This window comes from Onychomys torridus, chromosome 7 (assembly GCF_903995425.1).
Source record: "Onychomys torridus chromosome 7, mOncTor1.1, whole genome shotgun sequence".
Taxonomy (NCBI): domain Eukaryota; kingdom Metazoa; phylum Chordata; class Mammalia; order Rodentia; family Cricetidae; genus Onychomys; species Onychomys torridus.
This window is the reverse complement of record NC_050449.1, coordinates 60,042,389-60,063,133: the sequence shown is the minus strand read 5'-3', so window position 1 is coordinate 60,063,133 and position 20,745 is coordinate 60,042,389. Positions and strand designations below refer to the sequence as shown.

Here is a 20,745-nt window from a genome sequence, read left to right as displayed (position 1 = left end):
ATGGTCTGCCTCTCACCTGGTGCTCTTGGTGGGACAGGTGGTGCTGTCCATGCGGCACTGTGACAACGGCCAGCTGAGATCTGACGGATGTTTTTCCCTTGCAGAACGGTTACCAGGGTCGGTTCTCGAACATGGTTGGTATGGCCTAGGCCAAGCTAAGAATAAAAAACAAATGCACAAAGGTTGAAGAGACAGAAGTCAAGCAGATATAATCTGTTAACATCTGTGTCATACACCAACATCAATAATGAAATAAATTCTGATTTGTTTCTCTATCACAGAGTTCTAACAGTTTAGACTGTCTCCTAAAAACAAGAGGCGACAGAGCCAGTTCAAACTTACAGATCAGTCTTAATAACTGGTCACTCTTGGACTCCACTTCTGAAAAGGGTAGGAGTTCTTGGAAAGTGAGAAGAGAAGGCTCTATAGAGCTCTTACTTTAAACACACTGGCTTCTGTGTTATAGTACAGATATAAATATGCATGGACCCCAGGCCTCTGTTCTTAGCAGCAGCTAAGTGTTCAACATCAGTGGGGAAGATCTTGTCAACGCCTAGCGAGGGAATTCCCAAAAGTCACTTCACCATTAATTCTCCTCTCTTCAAGACCAGAGCAACCACAAAGATGAGCAACTTCCTGGTCTGCTAATGTAGTTATGAGAATACAAATGCTCACTAAGGTTACTATGAATATCAGGGTATTTGATTCTATGGGCAATCATATCTAAGATTATGGGAGGAGGCAAAGATGGCTCTGCACATGGACTGAAAACCTCAATAGAAGCATCTATCTCAGACGTCTCCATACACAGATACACAGAGGGACCAAGCACAAAACCTGCAGACTTTTCATATCCTCTTCATTTCTATCCCTGCATTTACTACTGTGACTACTGGGGATGGCAAGATTTCCTGCACAAGCCAAGGATTCTCTGGACACAATTATTATAAACTATAAAGGTATTCTTGTAAATAAGCAACAGTGTCAGATTTCTAAGGCACAAAAGAGCAGCAAACATGACATTTACCTGCCCTTCTGAATTGCTCCCCCAGGCATAAACATCTCCAGTTGATGCCAAAGCAAGAGTGTGTTCAGCTCCTACTGCCACGTCTTCAATGACCACTCCAGCTAGGACAGGGATTTGCTGGGGTCGGTTGTGATTGCGGGCACGGCCCTCAGGTAAGCCTATCAAGCGGTCTGAAAGATAGCAAGAGGAAGTTTACGATGGCACCTTGAAGTCTGCGTTTTTTAAAGCAGGTCATTAACTCCTTGTGTTAGAATGTCAATGATGTATATTACTCACTGGAGCAAAACGTGCTATGCCAGCAAAATATACCACTTTAAATAATAAGGTTGAGGCATTCCTATATGAAATGTTAGTCTTTTTATTTATAAAAACAAATGAAAACCACAGTCAGTATTTCAAGCCAAGAGCCTTTTCAATTCTCTCATATTAAAAGGACCGGCACATGTTCAACAAGGCCTTCAAGTTTCTTGTGTTCTTAAAAACGATGCCATTAAACGAGTTTTAGCCTCAAATTTCTACCCCCGACCCCTGCTGCTCACCATCCCATAGGCCCATTAGGCATGGCATCTGCCATCTGACTTCCACTGGCACAGCTGCCCTAAAACTGTTCCTCTAAACCGTAAGCTGGCTCCTGCCTGCTTGCTGCAGTGGTCTCTCAGGCTCTGCTCCATGGGAATGACACATAGCTATCTGATATTATGGCCTGAGTTCCCAGTTCCCCAGACTCTTCACTACACTCACCAATTCACTATTCTAAACCAACTGCCCCGCCGGGTGGTGGTGGCACACGCCTTTAATTCCAGCACTCGGGAGGCAGAGGCAGGTGGATCTTTGTGAGTTCAAGGCCAGTCTGGTCTACAGAGAGAGATTCAGGACAGGCACCAAAACTACAGAGAAACCCTGCCTTAAAAAACAACAACAAAAAAACCAAAAACCAAAAACCAAAAAACCAACTGCCCCAGCATTCCCTAGAATTCTACTCTAGACTTCACTCTGCATCTTCTTCTGGGCTTCTTAAATCCTATGACTAAAGTTGTACCTACTGCCTTATGTAATCAATGCCCTAACCTAGATCTGTACACCCAATCTCTCTGGAGTCCCAGATACAAATTCCCAATAGCCTGTTGGATATCTTCACACATATATCTAGAAGAGAAGGTCCCAAATGGTGGTTACGATTTGGATATGAAGTGGTCCCAAAGTTTCATGTGTGTTGAAGCTGTGGTCTCATACCAATAGTGCTATTGAGAAGACGCTAACTTCATCAATGATTCTTCCACCAAGAGGTGGGACCTGGTTGGAAGAAGTGGTAATAGGAGGCATATCTTTCTTCTTCGTTTAACATTTATTTATTCAAGTAAAATATTTATTTTTATTTTATGTATATGTGTGAGTGCCTGCATGCATGCCTAGTGCCCATGGAGACTAGAGGTTGTTGAATCCCCTGGAATTAGAGTTAGAGATGGTTGTGACCCACATGATGTGCGTTCTTGGAACCAAAGTCAGGCCTTTTATAACAACAGCAAGTGCTATTAGCCATTGAGCCATCTTTTCAGCCCCTTATTTGCTGCTGCTGCTGCTTCTCTCTTCCTCCTGTGTGCACACACACATGCCATACTATGTATGTAAAGGTCAGAGGACAATTATTTCTTTTTGTCAGCAAGTGCCTTTACACATGGAGCTATCTTGCCAGCCTGGAGGAATGTGTCTGAAGGATAAATCTTGTCCCCCAGCTGTTTCCCCCTCCCCTCTCCTCCCCTCCCCTCCTTCTCTCTCTCTCTCTGCCTCATATCTACCATGAGGTGAATAGCTTTGTTCTACCATTCTCTTCTCCTGAGAGAACCACAGAACTACAGACTGAAACTCTGAAACCAGGAAACAGAACCATCTTTCTCCCATTCTGTGAGGTGCTGTACCATCCTGATGACACAGCGAGCTAACGCAAGGACTAAGCTAAGTTCCTTCCCTAAGACGGCTCGAGCCTTACAGAGGACTCAGTGTTCTCCCAAGACTAGCAAACAGTCCTAGTTTACTTCTTCCTCTCTCACCCCATCCTCACACATCTCTCAGTCTCTCTACCCTGATAGCAGCAGAAAGGAGGAGGGAGAGCTCTCGGCAGGGATTCCTCTAGCAAGAGTGAAGGCTCTCACATGAGCTTTAATGGAGGGAGTTTGTCCTTGAAACAAAATTCATCAAATAGGAGCAGAAAGTAGCAAGAGAACAAGGGTCACGTGGTAAAGACCACGCAGAACACTGCAAACCTAGAAGGCCAACGTTTCTATAATGTACATGTTATAATGTACATGTATAGAAGACAGCATAGCTAGAAGATACCTTACCTTGACCAAAAGTATACACATGGCCATCCTTGGTCAAAGCCACAGAGAACTGAGTTCCACAAGCAACCTTTTTAATTCCAATTCCACAAAGGATATCAACTTTCTGTGAAATAAAAGTATAAGGGATGTGCTCAGAAGCAAGAACAAAACAAAACAAAACTCATGAGTTTTCCTACCGGCATTTATAACATCAAGCAGCATCTCCAATAAAAAGGCCAATTGTCACTGACTTGTTTTACCTAAGTCATAATCCTAAAGATTATTTTCTGCTACTGCTCTAGGTGGTATCTGAGTGTGTGGAGAGAAAGTGTGCAGAGGCTGGGAAGTGTGGCTACCATTCTCAGTGACTCATGTGAAGTTGAAGCATTCCACTGAGGAACAGAAACCAAAGAAAACCACAACCTTTTAAAGAACACTGCAAGAACCTGAGAGACCACAAACAGCTACCTGTCAGTTTGCTTTCCTTTTCCCAAGTGATAAACACATTCCCCAGGAAGGAAGTTTTCTGCTTCTCTGCATCCCTATTTGAACATTCTTCAGAGCGACTATTAACATGCCACAGGCTATATGTGATAGCAAACTGAACTTGAAAACAAAGTTGGAAATGATGTCATGATGCTTTATTAAATATGTAAGGAAAGACCACTATGTACAGAAAGCCCACATAACAAAGCTGCACAGAAGGTCTGTAGAACCAAGAAACCTAATGAGAATAACTATTCCTAGTTTATTTTCTATGCACTCATTTCTTATATATGTGTGTGTGTGTATTGGAAAGATGCACAATTTAATGGTAATGAGCTGACATAGTAGCTGCAGGCAGAGCTGTAAAAATTTGCCAATGGATCTCTCCCTAAGGACCCTGGCAGTCTGGTTTCCTCTTTATATGGGACAGAGTCCCTCAGCACTCAGCCTGTCTGCAGACACAGAGGCTTATCCTTGCAGAATGTTTACATCCATTTTACGTTAGTAATGGCTTATTTACAAGCCAAGATCTAGATTGTTGGACATTTGAGAATAAGCAACTGAAGGCCTTAAACATTACAAATTACAAAAATCTTCAGGCTAAAGCACTTCCAATTTAAAAGAGGTACTGATAAAAGTGAAACCTAATTACTATTGTATTAAAACTGAGGTTCAAGGCAGTAACTGACCTGAGGGGAAGATTTTGCAGTGGAATTTCCTAAGCCCAGTTTTCCATAGTCTCCATCTCCAAATGCCCACACCATGGAGCCATCTGCTGACACTGCCAAGGTGTGGTTCAGCCCACAGGCCACCTGGAGAAACAGCAGAGTATTCAATGAGCACATCATCTTGCCTGAACACAAACTCTGCTTCCAGAACTTTTTCTTCTTGACTGAAAATTCCATGTGTTGTTTTCCAAGATTCTTACTAGTTTTGGTAACTGATCCAAATGTTAAGCTAAACACATTAACTAGAATTCCCAAGATACTTAAAGAACGCTTTTCTTCAAAGTAAAGTCCTTCAAGCATCTGTAGCTAACTAAGAACATAAAAGTACAAAAGGCAGGGAAAAAGTACATATAATCGGGCAGTGGCGCATGCCTTTAATTCCAGTACTCGGGAGGCAGAGGCAGGTGGATTTCTGTGAGTTTGAGGCCAGCCTGGGCTACAGAGTGAGTTCCAGGACAGCCAGGGCTGTTACACAGAGAAACCCTGTCTCAGAAACAAAAAAAAAAAAAAGGTGCATGTAACTAAGAAATATTCCCTGACTCCACAGGCTGTCTTGGCAAGGAAACAGGAGAAGTCAAGATATCTCACCCACAATCGAGAGACACTTTCAATGTGTGTATGCACAGAGGGAAAAATTCAGCCATCCAACTCAATGCCACCACACAGCAGCAACAGCAAAGCTGCACTGTGTAAAGGCAGTTTTGTTGCTGCTGCTGTTTGCTTGTTTGTTTGAGATGAGTTATGACACATAACCTCGGCTTTGCTTGAACTTTTCATCCTCCTGTTTCGGCCTTTCAAATGCTGGCATCACAGGTGTGTGTCATCACACCCAGCTTTTGAAAAGACTTTATAGCAAGTTGCAGTAGTACTTTATGGGCAGTGTTTTTTAAACAGTCACATCCAAAAATTAGGATCCAAAAGCTGTAAATTTTTCACATTGAGAAAAAAAATCATAAAAAATTATAACATATGTCACACAAAATGTACAGACTTTAAATGCAACTAGGGACTCTGGCCTTTCTGACAGAAAATATCTAAGTGCGAACAGAAGAGGTGAGAAAAATTACTATCACGAGAGCATTGTATTGACTTGTGCATGCCTGTCCAATCTGATGGCCCTCCAGTGCAGTCACTCTCTCTGGAAGTTTTTTGTTAGAGGTGTTTCCAAGACCCAGACGACCATAGTCACCATTCCCAAAGGTGAAGAGCTTGCCATCTGCTGTTACTACTGCCGAATGCTTGAAGCCACAAGACATCTGGACAGAACCAAGGAGAAAAAGGTTTGTAAGAAGAAAATCTAGGAAGGAAACCAGTCAGTTTCGGTTATGAATGCAGCTCTACATTTGGCCTACAAGTGACGATCAGGCAGTCTACCTGTCCATACAGCCCTTCTGGTCTGCCTCAGCAGGTTCAGGAAAACCAAGTAGTCTCGGGAATAACTGTCAATACTTGTGGCTGTGTACACTGACCTAGTCTAAAGGAGATAATGAGTGGAAAAGTTTATAGCAAACTCGGGGTGCTATGTAATCTTTCAACATTATCTTAGATCACTGGCTGATCTGACAGACACGTACATCCCTTTGCAACAAAAAGGATGGAGTTGCCGGGTGGTGGCGGCGCATGCCGGTAATCCCAGCACTCTGGAGGCAGAGGCAGGTGGATCTCTATGAGTTCGAGGCCAGCCTGGTCTACACAGCTAGTCCAGGACAGGCTCCAAAGCTACAGAGAAACCCTGTCTCAAAAAACCAAAAAAAGAAAAAAAAAAGGATGGGGTTAAATAAGGCTTCCCCTCTACCTACCCAAGAACTGTAAGGTAGGACCTAATCCTGTGGTGTTTTCCCAAGACCCTTGCAGCATTGTATCCTGGACCAAGTTAGATGGCTTGGAAAAGTTAAGTACATTCTAACATTAAAATCTATTTAATTCCTGAAAAGCTCAATAATGAGCCTGTATAACCAAAAATAGTGGATCTCTTATACCTCTCACGGAATCTGTTTTCATACTTATTTCTCCTTGCTAAACTTCAGAATGCTATTTAACAACTCCGTATCTACATTCAAAGGCAAATGTATCCACCCCAGGCCTGACCTGCACCACTTCTTCCCCTTGTAAGGCCTCGATCTGCCTTGGCCGCCGCTGTCTGTCGCTGTTCCCATGGCCAAGTTTGCCGTAGTCTCCGTCTCCCCAGCTGAAGACCTCCCCACTTTCTGTCAGGGCCATTGAGTGCCCATCAGACCCGCAGGAAGTCACCAGCTGAGTCACCACAAAGCCTAGAGGATAACAGAAATACAAGAGTTGTGAAATGGTAAAACATTATTCTTGCAGCTGCTATAGAATGCCCTAAGATTTGAAAAGCCCCCAAATGGTACTGTGGAATAACAAACTTTTTAAATCTTTAAATCGGGCAAATTTATATTGGGCGGTGGTGGTACACGCCTTTAATCCCAGCACTCGGGAGGCAGAGGCAGGCGGATCTCTGTGAGTTCCAGGCCAGCCTGGTCTCTAAAAAGCGAGTTCCTGGAAAGGCACAAAGCTACACAGAATAACCCTGTCTCGAAAAACCTAAAAAAAAAAAAAAAATCAAATTTACAGACACAACCTGTGAAAACTGGGAGCAGTCACACAAACTGATAAAGATGAGGGAGGATAAGGACAGCTGTCATGGCCACTAAGGGTGATGGTGCTCTAGCCACTCCTATGAACACTTTCAAAGGACTGTCTCATGTCTCCGTTCACACAGATCTAGGGGCAGACACCAACATCCCCATTTTCTGTAGTTGCAGAGACTGAGTTGCAAAGTGGTGTAGTAGTTATGTAGAGCCAGGGACTAGAAAGAACAGGTAGGAACCCAAACTATGTTCCTATCTACACTGCAGCACTCCTACCATCCAGGTCTGCAGGAAGTTCCTGTGAGCTCACTGGTATGTCTTAAGTAGAAGCATTTCCTTAGAGTCCTCTCTGTTCTCCATGGAACAGACATGGCTATGGATGCAGCCTAACCCATTTGCAGATGACATCATGTCACATGTTCAAAGGTTGGCTAGCCCTTATTGTAAGCTTTGGGATCTATGGGACCCTGTAGTTGTTTGTCTTGAGGCATTCTTTCTCAAATCACACAGAGCTGTGCCAGAAATGCCCTTTAAACTCTGTAGCACAGCTGGAGATTTTCATGTAGACTGGTTTTTATGTTAATGAAACACACACATGACTCCCTTGTTAAAGTTTAACAATGTTAAAGAATTTGTTTACAATTTTGAAATAATTTGTTTTCCTTGGGTCTCAAATATATACATGCTGCTGGATTCTGGCACTCCTACTTGTGAATCAGTTTGAGACGTGGAAATCTAGGCTGTATGCATTCCCTAACTAGAACCCAAACATAAGCAAGCCCCACGGGTTCACCAAGTAGACAAGAGTTCCAGCAGGTGCACATAGTCAGGTCACAGTTTCTAACCATTTTAAATGCAAGGTATCCTCACCTTGCAGGGCTGAAATAACAGTCAGTACATGAAGGTCATCTGAATTTCCTTGCCCTAATCTGCCATAGCTTCCTTCCCCACAAGCCAACACTGTGCCATTGGCCTGGATGACAAAGGTACAGTTCTGACCACATATAACCTAGTATAAAACACAGGATAAAAAACCATTAGCTTTATTTGGGTCGAATATGATCAAGATATAAAGTGTACATGCATGAAATTATCTAAGAGTAAACATTACCTCCCCCATTACCCTTACTGTTAATCTCTAACTTCAGACATTTTAGGTGATCCTTGTACCTGAGGATATCTCTACCAGTTCTTTTCTCCTTTGCACTAAAGCTGGCTTACCTGTGGCTTCCTTAAAACCTTTGATTATTACACTTCTGATAACAATCAAGGCCCATCTGAGGCCCATCTGAGATAATTTATGAGATCTCAGCTAACTAAACTAACTAAACAACACAGGTAAGAGAAGAACGAGGGAAGGTGACCGAGAACTATTAAAGCCTGGTGTAGAAGAGGCCGAAACTGGGGAGGACGCAAACAGGAGAGAACAGTGAATTCTAGGGCAGCTTAGGCAGGAGAGCATAGTGAAATGAGAACCTCAAGGACAGTTTGGGACATAGGACCCTGACTATTAGACGGAGAGAGGAGTATCCATAAAGTCTGGCTAAAGGTTCCAGGTAGTTCAAGTGTCCAAAGAGAACAGTGATTAAGATTAGCTCAGCTTCCACAAATATACACTGCACTGGCCTAACACATTGTGATATTAATTCACTATACTTGGAGGCAAGAACAATTTAGAAACTTCTTAATAAAATGTCTTGAGTACAATAAAACCTTAGCAAGCTTTCATTTGGAGGCCACAGATAAAACGAGGTTCTTTAATGATTCACCACAATGGACTATGAAACTGACAAGCTTCAACCCAAAGTAAATTCCAGACAGCAACTGGAATTCCCACATTTCTTCCCTAGTCTTTACTCTACTAGTTACCTGCTGGGCCTGTGAGAATGAAGGAGCAGTGGCTGGTACCATTACATTTCTTCCAGCTTCGGCCAACTGTCCATGCCTGCCAGCACCCCATAAGTAGACATCACATTTACCTCCCAGGTGCCAGTCCTAGAAAACCCACAGGCACATAAAGTTAGGATCACCCAGTTGCTCAAACAAATACATACTGAACACAAGCATGTGCCAACCACTACAGGAAACAGAAGGACACAGAAACATGTGCATTTACAATTGAAAGACTGACTGAAACCCTCCACATAGTAATCTTATCTTTACTGACCTCAGGCCTGGAAGTTGCCCAAGACATAATTTGTTCATCCATGCCATTGATCCACTTGCTGTTATCCTGCAAGACAGAGTACACATCACAATCAACGATCCCTTGTCAGGATTTAATCTGCTCCTGACTACAGATAAAGCTTCCTTTAAAGAACATGGTGATATTAGGACAAGTCAAGAATAGTTGTTCTTATTTTGTTTTTTAAAAAGACAGGGTCTTGCTATGTTGCTCAGGTCAGCTGGCTTCAAACTCTTGGTCAAAATTCTCTTGCTTCTTCCTCCTAAGAAATTGGGGCTATAGGCATATGCCCATCCGGCAACTCCAATGTCACTGTAGTATCAAACTTGCACTTTGCCTTCTAATATTTACTTTTTTTTTTTTTTTCCCCAGAGCTGAGGACCGAACCCAGGGCCTTGTGCTTGCTAGGCAAGCGCTCTACCACTGAACTAAATCCCCAACCCCTAATATTTACTTTTATTATACATGTTTTCACTATCATTGTAGCCTTGGTTCAATGCTAACCATTTGGGGCTGGAGAGATGGCTTGGGGGTTAAGAGTACTGGCTGCTCTTCCAGAGGACCTGGGGCTCAATTCCTAGTACCCATATGGCAGCTCACAACTGTGGTAATATATTATGTACCCTAATAAAATGCCTGAAGATCAGAGAATAGAACAAGCCACTAGATTAAACATAGAGGCTAGACAGTGGTGGCACACATCTTTAATCCTAGCATTCGGGAGGCAGAGATCCATCTGGATCTCTGTAGTTAGAGTTTTCCTGCCTGGCCCACAGCCAGGACAAATCTCTCTCACCCGCCAAGTCCTGTTAGTCCAACAACCCACTTGTAAAATAAACACACAGACATTTATATTATTTAAACTGCTTGGCCATTAGCTCAGGCCTACCATCGTCTAGCTCTTACTCTTATATTTAGCCCATTTCTAGAAATCTATACTTTGCCACGTGGCTCGTGGCTTACCCAGTACCTTACATCTTTCTTGTCATGGCAGCAGTTGGCAGTATCTCCTGCCCCAGCCTTCCACTTCCCAGAATTCTCTTCTCTCTTCTCCCGCCTATACTTCCTGCCTGCCTGGCCACTGATCAAACAGCATTTTATTTATACAGAGCAATATTCACAGCAGATCTCTGTGAGTTCAAAGCCACCCTGAACTACACAAGATTGATTCAGTCTAGGAGAGAAACAGAGCCTGGCAGTGGTGGCACACACCTTTAATCACAGTACTTGGGAAGCACACACACCTTTTTAATGGCTAGGCAGAGAAAGGTATGTAAGTCATGAGGAGACAGGAACTAGAATCTGTTTGGCTAGGAACCCCTTTCAGCTAGAGGCCTATCGGCTGAGGCTTTTTTAAGCTGAGGAGTTGGTAAGAGGTGGCTGTGGCTTGGTTCCTTGTCTCTCTGATCTTTCAGCACTTACCACAATATCTGATCCCGGGTTTTTGTTTTGTTTTGGTTTTTTAAATTAAAAAAACATTTTAACAATTTGTGTTACATACAACTGTCTGGAACTCCAATTCCAGGGGACCCGATACCCATGGTAAAACACGAATACACATAAAATAAAATAAATAAAAACACGAATACACATAAAATAAAATAAATAAAAAAGAAGATCTGTTTAAGAAAAAGAGGGAAAAAAAAAAGGTGCTCATGTTTACTGAGCACCTATGGGGGCAAATACATGTACAAAACCTACTGCCGGGTTGGGAATTTAGCTCAGTGGTAGAGTGCTTACCTAGCAAGCACAAGGCCCTGGGTTCAATCCTCAGCTCCAAAAAAAAAGAAAAAAACCAAAAAACCACAAAAAACAACAACCTACTGCCTATCTAAATTCTTTGTCTGGTTTAGCGGGTAAGTCTCATCATTGTTTGGGGCTATAGTTCCCATATCTATAAGATGATATTAGGGCCAAATGGTGTTCAAAAACCCCGTTATACTCTGTTCTAGTCTATCCTACTCTGTTTCACTCCTCTCTAGTCTACTGTCTGTATGTGGTGCTGGTGCTGGGGACTAGACTCAGGGCCCTGTACATGTCAGGCAGATGCACTGAGTATAACACCCACAACAGTATGGAAGACATTTCTTGATTGAAAAATGATATATTCAGATAATTTTCCTCAATTATTTGTTGTTATATTTACACTTTTATGTTCAAATATTAGCATACATAAACCTTAATTAAGGTTAAGTCAGGTGCTGGCTTGCACCTCCTATATTGGCATTTTACCTTTATCACCATTTATACAGCTAAACACTATCAAATACAGTAAAAAAGAAAGGGCACTGAACATTCTTCTGCATTCTCACTTGATGCTGATTACTAGCATGTTTAAAGTGTGGAGTAAATCAGAATCTCTATGTGGTATAAATCTGAGTGATCAGAAGAAAACTAAAAATGTGTATGATTTAAGGCACTTGACAAAGCACCTACAGATGAAGATAACAGAAAAGTATGGAACTATGTATGGAGTCAGCAGATTCAGAAAGGCTCTGTCACCAGAGACTTGAATAGGCAACCAACAGGAAAAAAAAGTATATCCCGTTTAATATAAGGGCATGTCACTAGCTAATCAAGCCAGAAAAGTAACTGTGGCCTGCCAAGCAGCCATGGTGCAATCTCCACTATAAATAACAGCAGCTCATGCGTCACTTACCATGAGGAGTATGAGCTCATCCTCAGGAACAGGCTCTAGATCTGGGACAGTAAATGACTCTGGAAACTGTACTCCATTGGTCAGGGCTTCTGCAGCCTTGATTGTGGTTGAGAAGCATTCTAACCAGGCCCACTCATTAGGATTCCAGGATGCAGGGTCAGGGAGGCAGTTCTGATGGTGTGGTGGCACTGGAGGGCTACACAACAGCTGATCCAGATGAAGCCCCACAGCAAGGGAAGCCAGACATTGCATGTAGGGGCTGTGAACAAGCTGGTCACCACAAACCACATGAGGCTAAGAAAAAAAACAAACAAAAGAATGACATGTTAAGGAGCCTATGTCAGATATTCTGAATAAACTTATGTTATGAAAGCTTTATAGAGCTATTAAAGAGAATTCTACATGTTCTTCACTCAATTTTCTCTAATATATATAAAATAACATAATCATACAATATTCATCAAAACTAAGAAACTTATGCTGGCACAATATTAGCCAAACAAGAACTTTATTTGGTTTTGCCACTCATATCCCTTGTGTGTGTGTGTGTGTGTGTGTGTGTATTTTTTCCTGATTATAAACAAGGTATATAACACCTAAATCACAAAGACCTGGCTCTTCTCACATTTCTTCCTTTACCAAGAAAACCTTGGTAGTCATCAAAGATAAATTCTCTTTTACGGTAGTCTTTAATCATGACAGAGCAAATCTATCACAGAGACCATGAAAACTAAATCCCGGCAGATTCTTCAGTGAAATTAACTGGGTATGGAGTGAATAAATCATCTGAAAAAGAAAGTATCAGGTTGGGGATTTAGCTCAGTGGTAGAGTACTTGCCTAGCAAATGCAAGGCCCTGGGTTCCGTCCTCAGCTCAAAAATTAATTAATTAATTAATTAATTAAAATAAAAATAAATAAAAAAAGCAAATATCAACACTACAAATTTGGGGGTTATAGTTTCATTTTACTCAGGTGAAAATAAAAATGGGCTTAAGATTACCGAACAACTGCATAGGTACAAGTGACTTCATTTCTGTCCCAATAAGCTGCAATTCTTTCCCTTAAATGTTCTGTCCCTGTGGGAGGGATGAGTGGGGTGGAATCCAAATTCTATACCAAGTAGTATGGGAGTTAGGGTGATGAGTTACCTTTTCATAGGCATATTGCTCTTGAAGCATCATGGGTAGCCGCTCCAGAAAAGCTCTCATGCAGGGAGCCATGTTTAATCCCAGAACACCCTGTTGTTTCAGAGCTGTCCTACAGGTTGCTAAAACATGATTGGCAGAAGCCCATTCTGCTGTACAGTTCACAACCAAAACATCCTGGTAGAAAAATAAATTATGCCATACGATTAATTTGTTTAAATAAAAGATTAAAAAACCATGCCATCATCAATCAACATGAGAAATTCTCTCCAGTAACTGAATTAAATACTTTTCCTTTTTATATATAAAAAAGTCTATGAAACTTTAAAACATCCTAATTTTAAGTAAAACAAGTGAATAAAACAAAACAAAAAGCCACCTTAACAAATTTTCCTTAAATACAATGTCAATTATCTGCTAGTTCACAGGACTTGTAAGACTAGGCATCCAGTGCACTTCATAAATCTGACATGACTACAGGGACAACAGTAGAAATAAAAACAGCTGTTTCCCCAGGAACACAATGCAAAAGCCCCAGAACTGCCCTATTCTATGCAGTAGCCTCCATGGCTGTGTGTACTGCTTAGGGTGCTATGTAGTATATTGCTAATCTTAAAAACATCCTAGGCTTGGTTAGCTTTTATTTTTATTTTTAGTAGGACCATTCACATAGGATTATAGCTTCTTTTAACACTATTTAAGCACTTAAAATGTAAATCAAACAGCATACTGGCTTTAATCTTTGAGAGTATGAAGACTGCTATGGGGTAATACCATACATCAGAATTTTTTCACAGCAGGTGGCTAGCACTTTTACTAGACTCTTAAATTTCAAAGTCATGATATATTTTGGATACTTAAATGTTTTTGAGATTTTTTTTCCCCATAGAATATTCTTTTGAGATATTTAGTGCTGTCAAAATTCATGTGAGAAAATCAGAATCTACTGTGTCTTCCAATGGAACAAATTTAAAAAAAAAAAAAATCAAATCAAGCACTTTTGGCAAAGCCCAGGTCCATCAGAAAGAAACTAGGATAAGAAATGAGCATCCTCAGGTTCAACCTCCTTTCTACCATTAAGTAGTTGCATTCTCTTGGGCAAGCAATGATCTTTTAGGTAGCAGTTGTCCCTCTGTGAAGTGAGGGGCTTAGACTGTAACTCCTAAAATTTCTCTAGGCTTATACTCAGTGACTTGTTGGGACTGTAATGTTACCTTTGATCTATTTGAGCAGGCAGCTACCCCAACTTCTGGAATCCATACTGTGGTCTGAATAGCTCCAGAGCCTATCACAACAGTTTGTAAGACAGAGCCATCCTAAAATGAGATATATTTATCAGTGCTTATTTCCTGACTTTAAGCATTGTTGACACGACATCTGTTACTTTATATTAAATATACATTAAAAAATTATAACTGAGCTGAATTCAACAACTTTGACTTTAACCTACTTTTTACTTTATACCCACTTTTCATTTTAAAAATATTTATTCAGTAAGAAGAACCAAAGGATAGGAGACTGGTTCTATAAATGATTCATCTATCTTATAGAAAGAGTCATCTCTATACGAGCTTCTTCATTACCTAAGACACTGTTACATGAAATATTCTTAAGATTAGTTAATTTTAATTATATATGGTCCAAGATAATGTAAAATGTTTCTTAACATTAAAAAAAAAAATCTGTGTCCTTACCCTTAAAGACCAAATGTTCATAAGACCTCCAAGTCCACCAGACACCAAGGCCAACCCATCAGAACTGAAGGCCACAGTCCGAACAGGAGTGATGTGTCCCCGCAGCTGATAAACACACTTGGCTCCTACCGATTTCCTATAGCCATCCTACAATTAATTGTTTTGAATATATATTAGTTTAAAAATAATTTACAGGTTCGAGATTCTGAGATTGGAAATTTTATATTTCAGTAGTAGGAAACTGGGGATTGAGGTAGAGATATTTTCTCTCATAAAGTTACTTAACTTGATGAAAGACAAACAATAAAGCAGCAACCTAGTTTTGTTTCTATATTTTCTAAACTAATTTTCTGTTCTTTTTTTTGTTTTGTTTTGCTTTTTAAGATAGGGTTTCCCTCGGTAGCCCTGGCCGTCCTATAACTCACTCTGTAGACCAGACTGGCCTTGAACTGCCTGCGCCTGCCTCCCGAGTGCTGGAATTAAAGGTGTGCACCATCGCCACCTGGCTAATTTTCTTTAAACAAGCAGAAATTACTATATTTCAAAGTTCCAATACCTGTGGGACAGAAAATTTTGACTTTTGCTTGTGACCAATAGCTTGACTTCATGTAATTTTTATTTTCTCACCTAGCACTTGTGAACTACATGTGATCATTCTATATAAACAGATTTTCCCTACTGTCTGCTGATGGGTCTGTCTGTGACACTATGTCTTCTTGGGGGGCACTTCCCCCCCTATCACTTAGCTGGCTACTCCTTCCCTTCTCCCTGCACTTTGCTTCCTCTTTATTCTAGTTTAAGGAGAGTACCAGAGGCACCCATCTACCCAAAGGCCACTAAAGGGAGCTTCTTTCTTCAAAGGGTGTTTGTATCACAGACAGAAAGGAGCTGCAAACTGGTAGTTCAGAGATTCAGTTTAATCAGGCACTCAGTATTTTAAAGAATTGTAAAATGGTGATATTAGTATCTTATTATTTGGAGTTTTTACTTAAAATAGTAGGGGTTTGGCTTCTATTTAAAAAATTAGATACTTTGTTAACAACAGGTTCTTAATTCTACAGAAGTGGCAATCAGCTGAGCACGTGATATCAACACTTAGTAAACAGGGTCAGAGCCCACCTAGTAACTGAATGCCAAGGCTCTGAAACATTTGGAAACAGCAAAAGTTTTCTGAATATTTCATGACAAAAAATTAATGCAAAACCAAACACATATGGATCCCAGGTGTCTCTGATAGTGATTGCCTTTGCATTGCATGACCCTGCCTGCTGTAGCCGTGGTTCTGAGTACATGTGTCCCCTGCACTGTGCATGTTGTCCACTGTGTAACACACACCAGTGAAAGTTTCATGAAACATCCTGGTTAAAACATGAGATTACATGCTATGAATTGTAGTGATTATTTTTTTTACAAAGTTTATTGTTCTTACAGAAATGTAATGGTTTAATTTCAGAAAACAAAGTCTTTTGTACTCTCCAATTACCATTCATTAGCAAGTATCAAACTAGTATATTTTTGGGTTGTACTGAATTTGAGCATTGGATTTTAAAACTTGCGGTTTAAGCCACTGACCAATTTAATTTTTCAAAAAAAATCTTTTGGCTCAGAATTGGGACAGAATTTCCAACAACTTTGAAATGATTCTATTTATATACCTGCCGTTCTATACTATGCACTAATACAAAACAGTGTTCTCAGTACTGACAATTATGGAATAAAAAATTGGTCAGCTCTGAAGGACACTGAAGGTGCTCTAGGTCTTTCACTACCAAACACTCAGTTAAGACTTAATTCTTTAATGTAAAAATAAACACGCACATGTATCCCATAAGTATGTAAATTTGCTTTCCTCTTTAATAAATGGTAAAATTGGATGTATAGCAAAGAATTGACCTAAAATAAATTTCATTATGATTTACCATCAGTGAATGTTTGCTGTGCTCACCTACTTTATATATCCACACAGGTTTGTGTAAGAAAGTCGAGAGTAGAAAAAGTCTAGGAAGTCTACTCTGAGATGAAGCATGCATGCCTCCTGGTTTTATTTGTGTTTTCTCTTCTCCTTAACTCCCAACTCCCAGATTCATGAGTTTATGTGACTTGTCTAGACGTCTTTGTAAGTAGCAAAGCTCATAACTCTTCTTTCAGCAGGTGCGATTCTGACATTGGTAGGAGATGCCCTGGATGGCAACTCCTACAGTGTCACCCCACTGTACCCAACTTCACTCAGGACTAGTATATCAATAACACCCATTTTATTCATCACCAACATGATCACCACTCAATATGTAGTAAACACCTCACAGCAACCAGTAATAATAGTATTCTTGACTTATAAAAATTACATGAACTTGAGAGAGCATACAAATTACAACAGTTAGTACATTTCCCTGATGGCTCATGCCCTTCAGGATAGCAGAAAAGCCTTACTGAGGAGGAGTTATTGCACTACAGTTTCAGATAGTCTTAAACAGCCACACATTACCTGACAATTTGATTCCTGGTCCCACCATCCTTCTGAGCTACTCATACTGGTCTGTGTGGTATCTTGTGGAATACGCCAAACACACACTAAGCCATTCTGACAGCCACTTAATAAAAAAAAAAATCACAAAGGAAAACATACCAAATGAAAATCTGAAAATCTGCTCTGCATTTTTTTAGGCAATCTCTAAAAAATTTGTTTGTTTGTTTTAATGTGCATTGGTGTTTTGCCTGCATATATGTCTGTGTGAGGGTGTTGGATCTCCTGAAACTGGAGTTACAGTTGTGAGCAGTCATGTGGGTGTGGGGATTGAACCTGGGTCCTCTGGAAGAGCAAGTGCTCTTCTTAACCACTGAGTCATCTCTCCAGCCCCCTCTTAGGTAATTTTATGGTGTTACACATTATAAAAATAGTAACAGACACTAAATAGAGATTACTGGGAAGTCATACTATTGCAAGTAACAGTCTACACTACCATAAAAATCAACACACACACACACAGATTTATAACATACGTGGCCATCAGTAACTGCAACTTGGATCCTTTCCCTGGAAGACTGCACCAGGCGATACCATTTACAGTGGATGGATGACAGAGCGAATGCAGACAGCGCCAGCATCCTGAAACAGGCCCCCAGAGTTTCACATTTTCTTCTTTGGCACATGTCGTAAGAATATGGCCTGTTGGGTCCCATTTCATACTAACAAGAGTTTCCTTAAAATGGTAGGGAAAAAATCAGAATAATACTCGCTTCACAATAAGTATTTTATATTATTTGTGGATGACACTTCTATTTAACTCAATTATTTTTATATGAATCTGATATTTCCATGTAATTCCTAATCTTAATCAACTTGCCTTTTAATACAGTCTACATTATATGTCTATTACAGTCAAAGCTGAATAAATGTCAAGTTAAATAAATTATGAAAACCTGGCTCTGAAGACATACATTACTTTTCCTTTGCATGTGTACATACTGAATCATTTACTGACTGCTAATCATTACAATGTGAAAAAGACAGATTTAAAAACAGAAAGAAAAAAATCCCTCACCCCAAATTAGTGCAAATGCTTATGATAGTGTAGGGCATGTTTTGTGTTTCTATGTCTTAACCATTGTGCTTTTCTGTTTTTCTTTTCATTTTTTTATAATTTTATTTCATGCATATGAGTATTTTGCCTGCATGCATGTCTGTGCTCTATGTGCGTGACTGGTGCCTGTAGAGGCCAGAGAGGGCATAGGAATCCCTGGAACTGAGTTACAGATGGCTGTGAGCTGCCATGCTAAATGCTGGGAATTGAACCTGGGTCCTCGGGAAGAGCAGCCAGTGCTCTTAAACTCTGAGCCATCTCTCCAGCCCTCTGTGGTTTTTATAACCCTCCTTCCACACTTCTCAACTCCTGGTTTCTTGCTTTTGTCACCTGACTGTGTGGCCCTGTAAACACGGGACTGGAAACTCTGAGGTGTCCTTAGTGGAACTCCTGGTATTAGTGGAAATGCCCCGGGCAGGGGTATTCCTGGGGCACTCCTCTTCCACTCTTTTGTTTCATTTCTTTTGTAGCTTAAAAAAAAAACCAAACCACAGATTCTTCCATGCGAACACATGGCACAAAGACTTTGTGTAAAAACAGATTATTAAATCATAGTAACCAATGCACAACATTGTTGAAAATACTACTACCAAACAAAACTACAAAAAAAGAATCAAGAAAAGCAACCATTGGGAAGATGGCCTTTACCTTATGTGCATCGATAAGAACAATGCCTCCTTTCTCAAGTGGTTCTTTTGTTCCCATTAACAATTTTCCATCAAAATATCCTACTGCAAATGGTCTGTCTTCACTGAACCAGGCAATGCAAGTGACCGATACTACCATGAAAAAGATGTAAAAAAAGGATGGGTTTATCATGATCTAGACACATCACTAGACACTTTGAGAGAGATCTGTGATACTACCCATCACAGCAAGAGAACTTCCACATAGCTCACAAATTAGAACCAACAGCCTAGAGCCCATACAACCCACTTTAAAGAATGTCATTTATGATTGAAATAAATGGCCTCATTGTTAAAATTTCATTCTTTTCAAGGAGATTTTGTTAAAAAAAAGAAAGACAGTTACAATTTGGTTGGTATTAAGGTACTGTACCAGTTCTTTGGGGGAAGAATCTACTATAAAAACAGAAGTAAAGTAGCATAAACCATAGAAAACCATCTGCTCGCTTCCTTCTGATACCCTAATTGGTGTTCTCAGGCTCTCAAGACTGTCCTATCCCAGCCTCTGATCACCATTGCTTTTCTGTATGCTGTGAGCTCGGAAGTAGGAAATAGTACCTAGAGGAAGGGATAGGGAGGGGCTGAGCAGATGGGAAGGTTTTCCTTCTAAGCCTTTCAAAACTTTCTAACTTTCGAAGCCTATGAACTTATCAAAATTTTAAAAGTGGATTTTAAAAAGCCCAAACCCAAACATAACAAACAACTTTCCTGCCAAATGGAATACCATACAAACAGGCACTGTGACCTCTGAATTACTTGACTTTAACCCAATAAATACTAAAAACTGCTAATAAGACATGCACTTATTCAAAGGTACTCAGTAATAAAAAAAAAAAAAAAAACAGGCACAATTTGTTTTTTCTGCTGAGTCCAGGAACCTTTCTCCTCCATCTTCATCTATTTCCTTAATTTTACTCAGTTGTTAACAACTTATTTTTAACTAATGATTTTTCTCCCCTCTTTGACAACTCTAACGTTTAAGTTATATTTACATCCTGCTATAAATGTTAAATCATTCACACAAAGGATGAATAACGAATATGGAGAAACAAAGTCAAGTCTCCCTTTGTCAGAGAGATACAGTAAGGGGCAGGAGAGAAATAGATTTCAATTCAATTACTAATTAAAATCAAATACCTGGAAATTTTAGAGAATAAAGCCAAAAGTAACATTCCCTCATCATTTATACTCAGCCCAAACCTTTTTGTCTATCTGTCTAATTTCTTGACTAGTATAACTTCTTACCATCCTTTCGATAGCAGTGTTCCAGTTCTCGGCGGTGCATAGTGGACACATCAACAACTTCAATCAGTCCTAGAGATCCGTCCATCCGTCCCACCAGTAATAACTCTGGAGACTCTCCAGACCAGGCTGTAGCTGGACCTTCTTCTGGCCAAGCCAGGGCAGACACCCAGTGAGGCTGAATATCTACTAGTCCTTTTCCTCCTACAGAAAGAGAAATGGTAATTTGCCCTATTTAACTCTTGTCTTTGTTTCTATTTATTTATTTTTGCTTTATGTGCATTGGTGTCTTGCCATGAGAGTTGGGCCCATTGGAACTAGAGTCACAGACAGTTGTGAGTTGCCATGTGGGTGCTGGGAATTGAACCTGGGTCCTCTGGAAGA

The 20,745-nt window shown here is 40.4% G+C and overlaps 1 protein-coding gene across 11 annotated transcripts in view; it reads right to left on the bottom strand.

Moving 5' to 3' along the window:
• Herc1 (HECT and RLD domain containing E3 ubiquitin protein ligase family member 1) overlaps positions 1–20,745 on the bottom strand; it is a 162,602-nt gene that overhangs the window by 15,274 nt on the left and 126,583 nt on the right. For all 11 annotated transcript variants that reach the window (XM_036192321.1, XM_036192314.1, XM_036192311.1 and 8 more), the window contains 17 exons: positions 20,365–20,565; positions 19,082–19,212; positions 17,853–18,052; positions 17,338–17,443; positions 14,853–14,999; positions 14,373–14,474; positions 13,162–13,335; positions 12,013–12,306; positions 9,336–9,401; positions 9,038–9,163; positions 8,039–8,177; positions 6,648–6,829; positions 5,660–5,815; positions 4,521–4,643; positions 3,367–3,469; positions 1,028–1,197; positions 17–155 (listed from right to left, as the gene is read on the bottom strand). In XM_036192321.1, coding sequence (XP_036048214.1) covers positions 17–155; positions 1,028–1,197; positions 3,367–3,469; positions 4,521–4,643; positions 5,660–5,815; positions 6,648–6,829; positions 8,039–8,177; positions 9,038–9,163; positions 9,336–9,401; positions 12,013–12,306; positions 13,162–13,335; positions 14,373–14,474; positions 14,853–14,999; positions 17,338–17,443; positions 17,853–18,052; positions 19,082–19,212; positions 20,365–20,565 — 2,559 coding nt within the window. The remainder of the gene's footprint in view (positions 1–16; positions 156–1,027; positions 1,198–3,366; positions 3,470–4,520; positions 4,644–5,659; positions 5,816–6,647; positions 6,830–8,038; positions 8,178–9,037; positions 9,164–9,335; positions 9,402–12,012; positions 12,307–13,161; positions 13,336–14,372; positions 14,475–14,852; positions 15,000–17,337; positions 17,444–17,852; positions 18,053–19,081; positions 19,213–20,364; positions 20,566–20,745) is intronic.